Raw genomic sequence first — 16,704 nt, 5'->3', positions numbered from 1 at the left:
GCAGTGCTCAGGAGGTGGACTGGCACCTCTCCAGCTACCAGACCAATTTCTGGACTTGGTCCGTGCTGGGACTTGAACCGGTGACCCTCCAATTCCCAACCCAAGTCCCTACAGACTGAGCTACTGCCGCCCCCATAACTGCTCCATGATAACTGCTCTCATATCTGGCAAACCGAGGGGCGTCCAAAACGGTCTTAAAACTAGCTTCCCTCAGCGTACATTAATGAACATAAACGTGTAAATATGCCATATGGTATACACAGACAGGCATACACATACCCATTAGGTCTCTTGGCAGGTTGGTGGTCCACACGTTTACAAATTCACATAAACCACATTGAGTATCATACATAAGTTCATGACATCTCGGGTTCATATCCACCTACTTTTCTGTGGGGGTCCATGGTGTAACTCTGCTGCCCTTGGGGAACAAACACATCATCCTGAGAGGAGAGAAAGTTATGATTATTAGCACTGTGTCCTTACTTCACCTCACTAAAACTCACTTACACGAGACATATCAGACTGGACGGACAATTAAGACACTGACATGAACATTTCTCATGTCTGGTAATGGCATTAGGGGCAGTGATGTGTTGCACAGGATGGGATGGGAGGGAAGGGTGACATCTGATTAAAATGATGAAAAACTCTGATTAAACTCTGCCTACTTTCTATTCAGACGCTAAGCAGCATGTTATTCTTGATAACAGCCGGGAGGTCAAGTTGATCTTAAAGGTTACATTGGGTTTTGGGGAGACTAAAGAGTCTAACACACACTTTTCTAACTCACTGAGACGCACACTTTTCCCACTTACCGTTGGCAAACACAAGTTTTCAACTCCACATAAAAAGTGAGAAGTTATGAGGGGGTGAAAAACTGAAGTGAAGATGATTGAGCAGAGTTAAAAGTGCAGTGAAGAGGGGAGGGGGGAGAAAACAACGAGGGTTTGCAAAGATGCATTACAATCACAGGATTAGTTTCTGCACACTGAGATCATGATCATGATTTTAAGGAAGCTGGAGGGGTTTTTAAAAAGGGGCTGTTTTGTACCATGCATGTAGGCTTTCCTGACGACAAGGTAGAATGACATGCCGGAAAAGGAGCCACAGGTCGGATTCGAGCCTGGAGGTCGACAGCCTCCGTACATGGGGCAGTGCATATTTAACCACTAGGCTACAGGCTCACTAAATGTGCTCGCATTACATTTCATCCTGCAACCTTGCAATCTTATTGTTTTTATGTCATTTTGCTGCTTCCTGTTCTGTGAGAAGAGAAATTTGGCTCAGCTGTTCAACCTGTATCGACCTAAATGACGATGACAGTGTATTTGTTAAAGTCAGATTTCTCTTCTTCTTTCATTAATCGAGGGAGGAAAGCCATAAAAACCAACTGGATGATGGTACAAAACAATCAAAAGCCATTCTGCATTACGCTAAGAGGAGCTATGCTAAAACGTCTGTTAAATCCAACACTTACCACTAATAAGTCATCACACATACTATACAAAGGTTTGCAGTTGGGAGGAAATCAGACATACTTTCATTTGCCCTTACAAGGACAAGTGAAAGATGGCTTCTGGGAGAGTCACTTCTCAACACAGGAGGAGAGGAGGAAACATTTGTTTTAAAAATCTTCTACAGGGAGTGAAACTAGCAGGAACAGGAAGCCCAGGCTTAGTATGAGCAGCAGGAGCTAACATCAGGTTCACTCAGTACTCACACAGAAGCCCAGAGCTCCGTAGGGCTGTCCGTCCCTGGTACTAAACAAGAGAGAGCCTTGGCTGGCATGCATTTCCCTACAGCTGCCGTGGTGAGACCAGCTCAGCGGAGAGTTATTGGAATTATAGGAACGAGACAGCGCGTTCTGAACAGAGGGACGACATGAAACAACCAGCACCGAACCATAATGTCATGCAAATCCGCCAAATGAGTGTTGACACAAAAGACAAAACAAAAGAGGTTTACAGCATTTACAGACAAACATGCGTTGGCGTTCAGAAGGGGTTAGTACACTTTGCGAAACTTGATATTTAAGTTTTTAATTCACTTTTTTACCTTCTCCATTTTCTTGGCCTCAATGTGCCGCATCACCTGGTCTCTCCAGTCTGCCGGCACCCGTCCTGCTCCCGCTCCCCCCGGCCCGTCCAGCAGCGAGTGCTCGGACTTCACCCTGGCGTTGGGCCTCTTGCTGGGGCTGCCCTGCTGGTAGTTGAAGTCGCTGACGGACATGGTCCTCTCCGGAAGCTCGTGGGGCTGTGGCCTGGCACTCACGGGCCTGGAAGCTCCGGGTACGTCGATGCTGTAGGTGCGGGCCGAGAGCGGCCTCTGCATGGCCGTGCTCATTGCTAGCGGCCCCCTGGCGAGGGTGTGAATGTCCCTGTACGTCATGTATTCCCCTTCGGGCAACTGCATGCGCCTCGGGTCGCCCATAGAAGCCGTGGAGGCGGTGCTGCTTTGCCTCTGCAGCGTGCTGCTTCTGACCTGTCCTCCGCTAGAATGAAGCCTCTCCATAGCCCACATGTCACCAGGCGGTTTGGGACCCATTGGAGGCCCCCTCTGCTGGGGCGGCAGAGGGTATGGAGGTGCCTGATTGCGGTTTGAGTAGTTGGTGTTGGCTAGAGAGTGAGGTGGAGGAGGAGGAGGGTGGTAGCCTTGGTGCTCAGGGGGCATGGCCGTCCTCTGAGCCCAGAGGCCGTCTTTAGGCGCGGCACTGCTTGTGTACTGGATGTTGTACTGCGGGGGAGGGATGCCCATAGCCATGCTGGAGGACACCGGGTATCTGCTGGTGCTGGCAGGGGGCTTAGAGGACGAAAGCAGGTCTGAGGAGGACGCAGAGGAGCCGGGGTAGATCTGCAGAGACTGGTCGTTTAGCAACTGACTCGCTGACTTGCTCCTGACGATGCTTTGGCCCTGCGCTCCCGGTCCCGGCCCGACTCCTGCCATCCTCCCCGCCGCGTCATAGGAGTCACCCTCCCCGTCAAAGGAGTAGATCTTTAACCCTCCCGATTCTATGTTGCTAACGCTGTGAGACTTCATCACCTGCGGGGGAAAGCATCTTTTCTCTGGAGACAGCTCCTCTGTGCTGCGAGATAGAGACATGTCACTGCTGGCTGTCATGCCTGTCGAGGCCACATGCCCGGCAGACGTCTCCACTCGCATCCCTTGGCTGTTGATGCAGTCGCTCACCTGCTGGTTTCCATTCAGAAAATGCTCATTGCTGAAACCCCGCTTACTCTCAAAGTCCTCTTTTGTCAGCGCGCCGTTCTTGGTTTTGTCCGCCGCGTCCAGCTGCACCATGTTGTCTGTTGGCAGCTTGGACACGTTCATGTTGATCTGGTCCCACTTGCTGTAGGTTTCTCCCATGCCATTGTTGATTCCCTTCTCGATGAACGCCAGTCTGGCTTCCATCGAGAGGTCGTAGTCGCCCATTTTCTCTGGCGGCGTCTGCTGGGTTTTTAAAAGGGCCTGAAGGGACGTTTCAGAGCCGTTGCCGTTGTGCAGGAGAGGGGTGGTGTCTTTAGGCGGCTGGTTCATATTCTCATCTTCTTGACTAAAAACAAACACAACAAACTGGTTCATAAGATTTTGAATGAAGACTCCACTCTATCTCAAACTGGTTAAAGAATGGTACTGACCGTGTTTTTGGCAGGAAGGGCATCTTAGCCTCTCTCTCGGGTGTGCACAGAGAGTTGTCCTGACTGCTGTCTGTGGTCAGCGACACTGAGTCAGACATGCGTGATGGTGATGAACAGTTGCTGTTGTTCTGGTTGCTGTTGGCCACTGTCTCATCCAGCAGAGAGTCCGCATCATCTGTGAATCAGATATATCACTGTAAGTGTACTTTATCTACTTCACATCACTTGTCAACTTCAACTTTCCCTCTCAAAGTCCCACTCATTTTGGCATTCCTACAAAAGTTCATATTTTAGGAGTCTGTCTCTGACAAAGCTGATCGGAAAAACTGTTCCAAGTATTTCTTTAGTCAGAAATGTCAGCTGCTTGTTCCACCTGGACTCGCTAAGAAACCTTTGCACACATGCACAAAACTCCTGATAAAATGTGAGCTGCATGTGTGAACAGAAATAGCTGAATTTTCCCCCCCAATTTCTCTGGGATTTTTCTTGCAAGCCCTCAAAGTCAAAGTCTGGGTAAGCAGATGTCTATGAGCAGCAGAAAGGAATTCAGTAAAATTGGTTGATGACGTTTATATCCTGGGACTGCTGCAAACTATATGCACATAAAGAAGTTGATTAATTCTCTCTTCTGCTCGCCACTCAGTTCGTTTTCACTCTTTTCTTACACTGTCAGGACGTCCAATTACAAGTAGAGTTGTCATAAAGTAAAATATAGCATCAGACTCTGTTTTGCCATCTTGAATATGTTGTAAACAAAATATTGCTACTTCTGCAGCGTCCTTTTTTACGTCATGTCTTGCCCGCTGACCTCCCATCTGACAGGGAACATCTCCTGCTGTGAGGGACGTATTAAAGTCCAACTCAGCAAGATGTCAAGAGGAGAATGTCATGATATTTTTTGCACATTTTCAGGGAGTGCATGTGTGAAAAGTGCCTCGGTTTGGATGATGTCCTGATGGACAGATTGATTCCTTAAAAGGCATTTAATTACCAGGACTTGAAGCTTGGGAACAACTTTGGCTTTCCCCTAGAACAGGAGCTACAGACTGCCAGGAGGAGGTCTTTTAAAACCTGCAGTGGAGAGGTCTAAGGGGGTAATGCTAGGTGGATTGAGCCCCTTCAACAGGTGACCCTGCAGCTTTTTGGCGGACTGATGGAGGACAGTTTGTCAACAGGGTGTAAAGTTTGAAGCTGCTCTGCTCTGTGAAGGAGTCCACTTCAGGGGGATAAAGATGGCTCAGAGAGAGGAGCCAAATCAGGGAGAGAGAAGTGAACTGAGAAACAGCCGAAGCCACCGGCTGAAAGAGGGCTGAAATGTCTCAAACTAAACGTTTACCTTTTTTGTCCTTACTTAAAGTCACTATTTTAGGCTGGTTGATGGAGATCTCGATGAGAGGGGGTCTCATCTCTCCCATTTTCATCTCCTCCTCTTCATCAGACAGCTCCTCAGAATCCTGAAGGACAAAGACAAGTTTTAAGGGTAAAGCTGTTCAGGGTGCTTTAAGAAAAAAAAAAAAAAAGAATAAACGAGTGTTAAATGATAGAATACCTCGAGTGTGTCTTCATGGTTCATCATGGAGCCCTCTGAAGATTTGAGCGGGGCTCGCTGGGAGCTGTAAGACTCTGATGTGTCTCTTGAATCCAGTGTTGATGATTTTGGGACGTTTGTGTTTGTGGATAGTTGTGCGTCCATTTCTGATGCCGTGCCGTTGGGACACGGTGCCTCTATCACCTGTGCAAAAAAATAATAATACAGATGGTCAGTAGATGTGGACTGTGAAAGAGGAACCGAAGCAGGGGAAAACAAAGCAGCCATAACTGAAAGTAAAAGCGATATCTGTGATATTTCATGAAGCTGACCTTTACTCCCACGTCTTGCACTCCGATGTGGTTCCTCTCGACCGGTCTGGCGTCTTTCCCCGACTCATCGCCGGACTCATCCTCCTTCAGCCTGTGAGCTACAGACTGGGCCGTCTTCACCATGTTCTTCAGCTCGTCCGGGTATGGTGTAGGATAGCGCTTCAGGTTCCCCTCCTGGCAGAGATCAAATACCCCAAAATTTACAATTTAAATAATCCTTTGGTTACAGTTTAGACACAAGCGGGACAAGAGGAGGAGAACTGTCTGCGTTGGAAATTTGAGAATAAAGTGCATTCAGTGTAGTATCGTCACACTCCTCACACATTAGAGGCTGTTACAGGAAATCTGCCCCATCAGTGATGGTTGGTATCTGCAGTCTTAATTATTTGAATAAACAGTTTGACACAAACCCTCGGGGGTGTTTCCCTCTCGTCCTTGTCCTCGTCACACTCAAAGGCCACCTGAGCTCTGTGTTTGCGCTGCTCCTCCCACAGAGCCGGGTTGAAGCTCTCAGAGTCGGAGTTGGGGATGTCTGAAAACGAAAGCAGAGACGAGAAAGATACCTTCAGTTAAAAAAAGAATTAGAAATCTCTCCTGATTTCATTGGTTTGGAATAAGGTCGACAAAATTAGGAGATGCAGCGATACTTTTTGAAATCACGTTTTAAAAAAAGATACCATGATGGTCCAAAGTAGTCAAAGCTTTAAAAACAAAACCTCAGAGCTTCAGTCATTTATTTAAAGGTCCCATATTCTGCTTTTTCTGGTTTTATATGCCCTTTAGTGTGTTTTCCAAGTGTTCTGTGCATGTTTAGGCAGGCTTCTAGGCTTCTCCTACGTCCTCCTGTTAGCTGTAGCATTAGCTGCATGTAACGCTCGGTTCCAGCCCCCTTCGAAAAAAATGTGTCAGTCCGATGTCATTGTCAGTGTGACATCACTGATCTAAGTCCATTGGCTCGTTGTGGCAAGCCCAGCAGCTCAGTGCTGAGCAACTGACCAATAACAACAGAGCGGATCGGCAGACCAATCAGAGCAGACTTGGACCACGTGGGGTCCAACAGTGTGGGCTCAACAGAGTGTAGCTGACGGACTCAGAGCAGAGAGGGAGCAGTTCATGAAAACAGACACTTTTTTCGGACTTTAGCTATTGTGAACGTACAAATGTAGGAACATAGATTAAATATAAGAACCCCAAAAAGGGCATAATATGGGCTCTTTAATTTGAAACAGAGGCTGTTGTAATGGAAGCGGGAGGCCCAGATTTAAATCCAGCTGGTGGCTCTTTTCCCACATGTCATTCCCCTATCTCTCTTCTCCATGATTTCTGACCCAACCGCTGTAATGTCTCTCCAATAAAGGCAAAAAAACAGGTGCTGATATTTTTTGATTTGACTGGAGTCATATCAAGTCAATAATGATGCAACAACCCTCATTGTAAAGTAGCTACCTCAGCCAGGTAACAGCGTGTGGGCTTTAGTGAAACAGCGTTTGTTTATGCGTCACATTGTCTCTTTTCTGTTTTTTGATCCTTAACTGACCTGAAAATGTGAACAGAGGCTCTCTGAGCAACGTGCACTCTAAGTAAACTGCAGCTGGTGTTAATCGTTTGTTCGTTTTTAATTAAAGATTTGACCTTCGTTCCCACTGTGCATCCTTCATGCACTGTCTCACTTTGACCACATGGTAGCGCACAGACAACACGAGAGTCGTTCAAACCAATGGAGGGAGCTGTGAAGGAACTTGAAATTCAGGTGTTAAGCCCTTAAACAAAAGCTGGAACAATACTGGATTAAATACAAAAGCTGTGATCGCCTGAACCTCGTGCTTCGAACTCATACCACAGAGTATTCAGAAAACGTGATATAAGAGGAGAAAGGATGAGAAATATCATCACATAACATGCTTAAATAAGTTATCACGACTAAGTCACCCTCATTTTTTTTGATGCCACGAGGAGAGGAAAAGAGGCAAAGAGTGTTTTGAAAATGACATCCAGGAAGTGTCGATTTGTGACGATTATTGCAGATCGAAAAAAAACGAATACTGACTCACATCCACAAATATCAGCTGTGCTTTTAAGAAGCTGATGGAGGCTGTGAAGGTGTGAACGAGGCAATGTGGTTTCCTGTGTTAAAAGCTCTTAAAACCTTCACTTAGATACACGACGAGAAAACAAAACAGGTGTGACTTCCTCACTGATACTTGATAGGAAGGTGCTAGCCAGGAAAATAAAGCAGACGTTATTGTTAATTTCAAGACGACATCAGGGAGAGAGAGAGAGAGAGAGAGAGAGAGAGAGAAGAGAGAGAGAGAGAGAGAGAGAGAGAGAGAGAGAGAGAGAGAGAGAGAGAGAGAGAGAGAGAGAGAGAAAGAAAGAGAGAGAGAGAGAGAGAGAGAGAGAGAGAGAGAAAGAAAGAGAGAGAGAGAGGTAGAGAGAGAGGGAGGGAGAAAGAGAGGAAGAGAGAGAGGGAGAAAGAGAGGAAGAGAGAGAGAGAGAGAGAGAGAGAGAGAGAGAGAGAGAGAGGGTGGGAGGGAGGGAGGGAGAGATGGAGAAAGAGAGAGAGGGGGAAAGAGAGGGAGAGAGAGAGAGAGAGAGAGAGAGAGAGAGAGAGAGATTCACACTGGATAGTATGAGTCACCTGGTGTGTGGCCTCACTATCAACAAGTTGTAAAACACAGTCATTGCTGTCGGGTCGTGACTGGTTCTCAGATAAAAAAAAAACTGTTTTGGAAAAGTAACTTTGGAAAATGGCATAAATCAAAAACTCCATACTGAAGCCTCCGTTCTCCTCCAGAGACACACCTCCTCCAGAGACACACCTCCAACCCCTCTCCTCTCGCATTCCCATCAAGGAGTTTAGCACAAGCTATACAAAATTCTACAATTCCCACTATGTCGATGTCGAACATCTAATCACTTTAGAGCTCAGGTGCTGTGGGGTCAGCGTGAGTGTCAGGTGGAATAGGAATCCAAACCTGACAAACAGATGCTCGACAAGAAGGGTCGAGCTCACGTTTCAGGTAACAAGATCACTCATGAAATATAAATTCAGGAATCCTTGCAAGTTACCTGCAAGGTTAAAACTTCTTAGATAAAGACGGTAGTCCCTCTACTGTTTCATTGAGCGTTCTTATACAAGGTGCATCTCAGAAACATTAGAATAATGTGGAGAAGTTCAATTTCTTTCAAGCCTGATGGTAGAGGTTGTTATTCATCATTATTAGCTAATCCCATGCATACACATTCACACACACTGATGAAGCAGCAGGAGTAACTTGGGGTTAAAGACTTAGTATGTGATTTTTCACATTTAAATAGAAATCAAGTATATCCTCTGAAAATAACTCATCAGTCATGACTGTCTACAATGGGTGTAACACCCGAGTCCCACTGTCTGTGATGTTTTCAGAGTTTTCAGAGTCCTATCTTCAGTTTATTTACATCGCCAGGACGGCCGGCTGACTCCTCCCCTCGTGTATAAAAGTTGTTTAATTGAGGGACTAGAGAAAAGAAGAATAACATACTGTACTCACTGCTTAACTGTGTTTCTAGATCACGCTCATTTCAGGTAAATTTACATGCAGTGTGAAGATACCAGCATGATAAAGATCACTAGCATTAGCATGCTAACACAACAATGCAGCGCGAGTTGTTTTGGTTTCATGCTGGTGCTCAAGGGCGACATCTGCTGGATAAAAAAAAATCGCATATATAAGTGTCTTGCCCAAGGACACATCAGATATGTGGCTGGAGGAGCTGGGGATCGAACTCCCGACCTTCACAGGTTGATCACTCAATCAATCTTTGTATAGCACCAAATCATAACAAATGTTATCAAGCGGCACTTTACAAAAAGAGCAGGTAAAAGACTTTACTCAATGTTATGCAACGAAGACGCACAAAGAGGCAACATTTAGGTTGAGAGACGACCGACTCAACCAACTTAGCCACAGCCGACGGCCCCGCTAGCTTGGTGTTAGCTCTTCCAGTGAGAGCTTGGACTTGTAATATGTTGCTAACGGCATGCTAATGGTTGGGGTTAGTATGCAGTTGTTGTAGTTCTCAAAATCAGTCACTTTTTGAAGGTCTTGGTCTCGTCTTGGAATCGAAAGCATTTTTACTCAGTCTTACTCAAAATGTAAAATCAAGACCACCACTGATCGGCTATTTTTCCATGTCATTACTGTGATCAGAAGGAAAACAACCCTTTCTAAAAAAGAGGAATAACTTTAATTCATTCATAATTTGATTTTTATCCCCTGGTTACGGCCTAAGTGAGGGACACGCCCCCTCCCCAAAAGATGAGGATTTTTCAGTGATATTTATGGTCTTGTCTCGGTCTCGCCCTGCCTTGGTCTTGACTCGATCTTGATCCCTAAATGTCTGGGTCTGGTCTCGGTTAGTGTGGACTCGAAAACAGCACTAGTAAGCAGTAGACATATTTTGAGGATGTGGTAGACACTATGTAGTACGTGGTGTCGGATACAGCCTGACAGTTTCACTTTTTGATTTAAACTCAGAAGAAGAAAAAAAATCAACTTTTCCACAAGACTCTAATTCTTTGAGATGTAGCCGTGTTTGTCAAGTACATTTGCAGTGACAGCGTTGAGCCACCGGCTGGTTAACGAGCAGCCCTGCTTGGAGGAACCGGTTGGAGAAAACAGGTCAGAAACACTAGCAGCTTGACGCTCTGCCAGATTAACCGCTAAGAGAAAGAGAAATGAAAGTCTGGTTGAATGCAGGGTACTCACAGTCCTCGGTCCTGGTTTGCTGGGGGAACATGTAGTTAGTCAGCACGGTTTTGTGCGTCTCTGGATCCTCCTCTTTCTGGAGCGGGATCAGGGGCTTCGACTGTGAGAGACAGAAAGTAGGTTTGTGAGTGTTCAGTCTTTTGCAAATCGGCCGTGCTTTGACAGAACGAATGTGGTCACCCTGATTTCCCACAGTTCTTTTCAGACAACTTTCCTCCTGAGCTTCACCAGCTAACTTTTTTTTTATTCTTCCCTCAAACCACCCACGAGCTTCTCTTTGACGGTTTTCCTTCTGGGTTTTATTTGTGGCCTGTAACACAACACTCCTTATCATGAGAGAGCCAAACTTATTTATATACACGGAGCATCTTTATCGCACAAATAGTGAGACAACACAAACCAAAAGGTTGTCAAGATGTCGGATACAACCCATGATTTAAACAGTTCAGTCATATTTCAACCCAAGGAGAGAGAGAGAGAGAGCGAACAGGTGTGTCGGAGTTTGCAAACTGTCTGACTTGCAACCAAACATTTATGAGTCCCCTTTTTTGTTTTGCTTGATGAAGGTCAGGTACCAAAACGTTGCTGATAAATGGTTGTTGGCAAGTTACTGCGTCATGGTTTTGCTCCGTCGGACGGCATGAGCCCTGCAGCTGTACACACATCACAGAAGAACTACAAGATCACAGGAGAACTACAAAATCACAGGAGAACTACAAGATCACAGGAGAACTACAAGATCACAGGAGAACTACACGATCACAAGAGAACTACAAGATCACAGGAGAACTACACGATCACAGGGAGAACTACAATAGCACGTTGCTTTGTCTTTCTTAGGATGATTTGTCGTTCATTCGCTGCCTGTTTTGACCTAATTTTGATAAAGTGATGGACTATACGACGCGAGTCTGCATATTGTGTTTTATTTTGAAATTGAGCGGACGTTCTGTGCGTTTCCTTGACTGACTTCCTGTCAGGGTGTCGATCTATTCACTTCAGCTTGATACATGCTTGCAGCGTGCTCCGTCGAAACTTTGGGCTTCTTGTTACTCACAAATCTTCTTTTTTTTAAAGTTATTTTCTTAGGACTGTTTTTGCCTTTAATAGATAAGACAGCTGAAGCGGGACAGGAAACTCTGTGAGGAGAGAGTGAGGGGATGACATGCAGTAAAGACCATTAAGCATCTTCTTATATGGATAAAGCCTGCTCAGTAAAGACAGTGATAATACATCAGTGTCTGGGTAAATATCTGCCAATTAAAGACAAGAAAGGTTACAACAGGGATGCAGAAAAACTAGCTTCAAAAGCTTTAAGAGTTCTTTAGTCTTCAGGCTATTATTTATAAAACTGCAGCCAACTTCCTTAAACCATACCGAAAACATTTGAGTTTTTGAGCTATCAGATCGGCATTGGCTAAAACAAATCCTGTTGTTGTTGGGCTACGGTTAATAAGCAGTAGATGGGATACTGATGAGATGTGGAGATGATATTCTGTATTTCAAAAGGCAGCCGATGTGAGGCCAGGAGAGGGGGAGACGGCTTTCCTGCAGCGAACTCAAATCTATTCCAGCAAAAATTTGTGAAGGCATTTGAGCAGAGACTCACAATAGACTGCCCGAGATGAGGAGGGGGAGAAAAAAGAGCCATGAATAATTGATTTTGAGAGTCAACAGACTGTAATTTGGAAATATTTATAAGCCTGAATGAGCAAACAGCACACTGCAGAGTCCTGCTGTGTGTGCCCGCCGTGCTCCGGCTTTACTTTGCTCTTTAACGCATTAAAACTTTGACTACACTGCTTGGTATGAATACTTCAAGAGCTCCTTTTCTTGTACGCATCTATGACAAAAAAAAAAAAAAGGGGGCTCTGAACCACTTCCTGAGCCTGAGCGCACTCCATCCAACGTTTCTCCCTCTGATAGGCTTATCTCTCGGGGGCCACATGCACAGTCGCCGAGGCAAAGTCCAAATTTCAAGCACCACAAACTCGCCGGGTAACGTTCATCTCTCTGCTGCTGCGGAGGACGTCACAATAATAAAGGCTTTGACTTGGAGTCACTACTGGTCGAAATTAAATTTTATGGACACCACAGCAAGAAGATCTATCTTTACATAGTTTACATTTCTGACTGTTGGTATGCGCTTTCATAGTTTTTCTTTTTCATTGGTGCGACTGTGTAGGCAGCTTAATGTGAGTCCAGGAAAAAAATTACCCCAAGGGGCCAACTAAGTGTATCGTATCACATCAAGTCACATCTTACTGCATCGTCTTGTATCTGATCGTATCATACACTTTATTTTCTGTCGTAGAATGAGCTAACAGAAGTATTTATCCATGCCTGTATAGATGATGCACTTATATGTAGATCTTCTATACAAACCATATACAAATGTATATGTGCTCATTCTGACAGTTTCTTGTTTTTCTTCAAAACTATCAAATAAAAAGTATTTAAAAATGATCATATCATACAATAAAGAATGCATCTAAATGTGTGCAGCACAAATTTCCCCAAAGGGAGGAACGAAGTCTATCATATTGTATTTATCGTTGGAAATAAGAACCCGTTTCCTGCCAAATACAGGTGTTTTTTTTTTGTTTTTTTTGCAGTGACGGGTGAATTTGCTCAACCTACCAGCCACGGTGGTGCATAAATACAAGTAATGTGCCAAGAAAAGAGCATAAATTGAGCTACTTTTTTGCACTCTGACTTTGAGCAAAGACAGCTTGTGCTGCAAGCTCAAAGAGCCCCGCCTCCTCCTCATGACAGAGCGAGTATCAGTGTTTACCATGATGAGGCTTTCTGCTCACTTGAGAGTAGCATAGCATGTATTAGCATCACCATTTCAGCAGGTTAATTGTATTATACTGTATTGTGTCGTGTCCTGGTCTATGGCATCAAATCATACCAATTATAGTTAGCTGAATGTGAATGCTGAAAAGTATATTCTACTGTATCATATCATATCATCAGTGTGTATAGGTGTGTACTCCCCTGGCTAAAAGTTTGCAGGTCAGGTAATACACACAGTAACACATGGTGACCAGGTGAAATCTCTGCCTCTGTCCTCTGCTGTTTGTTCGTCTGCTCAGACACAAGAGGGTACACCTTGTGCATCTGATTATAGCTCCATTTCCACCACAGGAATCATCCCCAGGGATTGGGGACTTTTGGAGAACTCCTTGAGCCCCCCTCTTTTTTACAACCAAGACCAGGATCCTAAATTAAGACCTGGGGGCCATCGTTTTAACAGTCAAAAACTCCCTGCTTAAGGGAGCATCTCATATTGTGCTCTTTATCGCAGCTCCCTCTCTTCACTCACCGTCTCCGGGATGCTCAACCATCACTGCTCTTACTCGCTCTTTTTTTAGTTCAACATTATTAAAGCTAAAATAAGAAATGTGCATTGTTCCTTTTGTTGCTTTGTCTAAGATGATGATCCCTGCCAGTCAGGGATTCTTCTGAGCTCGTCTGGATTACCATAAAGTTGTCTGGAACATGAACTAACGGTCAGGATTACATGTTGTAACCTTGAACGGATCCTTCCACACGTTAAAAATGTAGAGTTTAGGGTATCACTGAAGTCAGAACCGTGTTTCGATCAGATGTCCTGGAAGTGGTTTCGCTGCATTTTGAATGTGTTTCCCTGAAAGTCTGGATTGGATTGATTTACCGCTGAATGCTGTGGTGTACCCAATCTGTCAAAACAGTGTCTCTATCGAAAACAAATCAGCATCTGACGACTCTGAACTCAGCGGCACATTTTCTCAAACACGTGTACTCGTGACTCATACATGACACATGTGATCTTACCTGATTTTCAGACAGCCACATCGCAGTCATCTGGTTCAGTTTAGTGAAGCTGTACGGGAGATTCTTCAACCTGCAGCAGAGCAGAAACAACACAGGTGCTCAGTCATCTTGTAAAAACAACAACAACCTGATGTCGAAAAAGGGCCTATCAGTGGCGCTCTTGGAGTATGCCCAGTTTGAGACCGAGACAAGACCGAGTCAAAATGCTTTTGATTTCGAGACCTTCAAAAAGTGGTCTTGAGACCAAGACCGATTCATGTACTACAACACTAAGTGAGACAAGATTTTCTTTTCCTTTCATAGTGACTCAGATACAGCGATCCTGCAGGAATGCCTTTCAAAAAAGAGACTCTAGAAGAAGCTGCTGCTGATGTTAATCTTTTTTTATTTAGGGGTTTATCTGCCGATGAATGTATTTTCTTGATGACTCAATGAAGTCTCAAAGAATAACATAATCAGGAACTGCAGTCAACATTTTCTAAAACTTACTGAAGTCTATGAAAACAGAGGTCTGTGAATAAAGGGGATTATTGCTTTAAGTTTATTTTCATGAGGCAATAAAAGGAAGCAGAAATATATGCCTTTGGCCTCAAACTTGACCCTTATTATGCATGAATACTGCGGGTCCAGACTCACTTGTTGTTGCTCAGATTTATGACCTTCAGCTTCTGCATGTCGCCCATCTCCTCGGGCAAAGTCTCCAGCTTGTTGGAATGCAGGAAGAGCACGGTTGCATTCTTCCAGTTTCCCATCTGTGAGGAGAAGACACCAAATATTCTGAGTCATGAGCTGACAGGGCGAGCTGTTACAGCTGAGCAGGCAGACACACCACACCATTTAACACACACACACACACACACACACACACACACACACACACACACACACACACACACACACACACACACACACACACACACACACACACACACACACACACACACACACACACACACACACACACACACACACACACACACACACACACACACACACACACACACACACACACACACACACACACACACACACACACACACACACACACACACACACACGTCAGTGTGAATCACTCACCTCAGGAGGGAGCTGGGCGAGGAAGTTGTGATCTGCAGCAAACGTGCGGATGCTGACACACTGACCGATGGTGGAGGGCAAGGCCTCGATCTCGTTGAAGCTGCAGTCCAGCTCATCCAGGGACGCCAGCCTGATGACGCAGAAGGATTTACAAATTAAGAGTTGGAATTAAAACACAACGAGTACAAACTACGAGACACAGCTTCCAATCTCTTCTGAATGATGCAGAACGTGTTTTATTTGTTGTTGCTGTCGTTTCTAATCCAGAGCATTCAGGAGCAGAATCTGAAGTTAGAAGGAGGACATACTGGCTGCTGCATTGTTGTCAGAGAAGCCAGCACTTCAACATAGCATGTTTCCTTAATGTCTGATCATATAGTAAGGTCCCTTTATCATTTCAGTTTCTACATATCTTACAGATTGCTCCTTTAAAAATGTCTATAAAACTCCCTTAATCACGCTGCATTTTAAATACAGTCGCAGCTCATGAGACCGTTTTCTTAAAGTAACAGCGACACCCCGCGAGACATTCACAACAACAACAAAGATGCATTTTAAAACCTTCATGGGACACCATTTGATGCAGTGACATTTTTTTTTTTTTTTAAAGCGAGTCCATGTTGACACAGATCGTGCCTCGACGCTGGAGCTTTCTGCTGAATTAAATATGCAAATGCATTCTGGGAATTCAGGCGAACAAAAACTAGACTGCGACTAGCGGGACTAGCTTCTGTGTTACAATACCATCAAAGTCCAAAAAACAACGGATTTGACCCCTCTCTGCTGAATACATAACATGGACAAAAACAACACCGTGCAAGGAACAGTGGGGCTGAATCAAATCAGCTAAGAATGAATGAATGAAAAAAATCAGCTTGTTTAAGCTGAAATCCTTGCATGGGATTAAACTAAACCACAGGCTTTATCGCATAATCTGTATCAAATTACACAAGGAGACACATTCTAGCATACGGGACAATCGAGGATGTGTGCTGTTTGGAAACAATGGAGGACATAAAAGCGTCGTGATTGTTTTTACATGTAGATGTGTCGCTGTGTGTGAACGTGTGAGTGGACAGATGAAAAAAGAAAGAAGCGTTTGACGATTAAATCAGGATCTTAATCTTTATGATGGACGACAGGGTCAGGATGTGGACCTGGACTCAGCAGCTGTCGGATCCACCTGTCTGCTTCAGACAATATCAGTCTGAGAACAGCCACAGTGAATTTAATCCGACAGTGCTGCGATGGAGGGTCATCTGGCCTCGAGATTACCATCGAACGCAGCACGATAAAAGCAAAAGCTCAAACCATCGCCCCGTAAATCAACATGTCTCTGAACCATGACATTCAATTATGGTGGTTCATGCTCCACAATCACGGATATTAATCAGGTTACGCGATATCATCGGCATTAAACCAAAACAAATAAAGCGTTGAAACAACATTACGCTTAATGGGGAATATGTGATTTATCCAGACAGACGTTTTATGTGATCAGTGGGACGGGAGATGAGACAATAATCCACTGATCTCCGGGGTTTATTCTGCTCATGTTA

General features: G+C 44.7%; 1 protein-coding gene across 4 annotated transcripts in view; it reads right to left on the bottom strand.

Annotated features, from left to right (window-relative positions):
- erbin (erbb2 interacting protein) overlaps positions 1-16,704 on the bottom strand; it is a 70,779-nt gene that overhangs the window by 6,512 nt on the left and 47,563 nt on the right. For 2 of the 4 annotated variants that reach the window (XM_020653835.3, XM_065965370.1), the window contains 12 exons: positions 15,146-15,275; positions 14,705-14,820; positions 14,069-14,138; positions 10,250-10,349; positions 5,909-6,030; positions 5,499-5,672; positions 5,188-5,370; positions 4,975-5,092; positions 3,639-3,813; positions 2,059-3,553; positions 1,724-1,867; positions 387-443 (listed from right to left, as the gene is read on the bottom strand). In XM_020653835.3, the coding sequence (XP_020509491.2) occupies positions 387-443; positions 1,724-1,867; positions 2,059-3,553; positions 3,639-3,813; positions 4,975-5,092; positions 5,188-5,370; positions 5,499-5,672; positions 5,909-6,030; positions 10,250-10,349; positions 14,069-14,138; positions 14,705-14,820; positions 15,146-15,275 (2,884 nt within the window). The remainder of the gene's footprint in view (positions 1-386; positions 444-1,723; positions 1,868-2,058; positions 3,554-3,638; positions 3,814-4,974; positions 5,093-5,187; positions 5,371-5,498; positions 5,673-5,908; positions 6,031-10,249; positions 10,350-14,068; positions 14,139-14,704; positions 14,821-15,145; positions 15,276-16,704) is intronic. The other 2 variants (XM_020653836.3, XM_065965371.1) reach the window with 2 other exon arrangements.

Source organism: Labrus bergylta, chromosome 17, assembly GCF_963930695.1.
Source record: "Labrus bergylta chromosome 17, fLabBer1.1, whole genome shotgun sequence".
NCBI classification, from domain to species: domain Eukaryota; kingdom Metazoa; phylum Chordata; class Actinopteri; order Labriformes; family Labridae; genus Labrus; species Labrus bergylta.
This window is presented reverse-complemented; position numbering and strand designations above follow the sequence as displayed.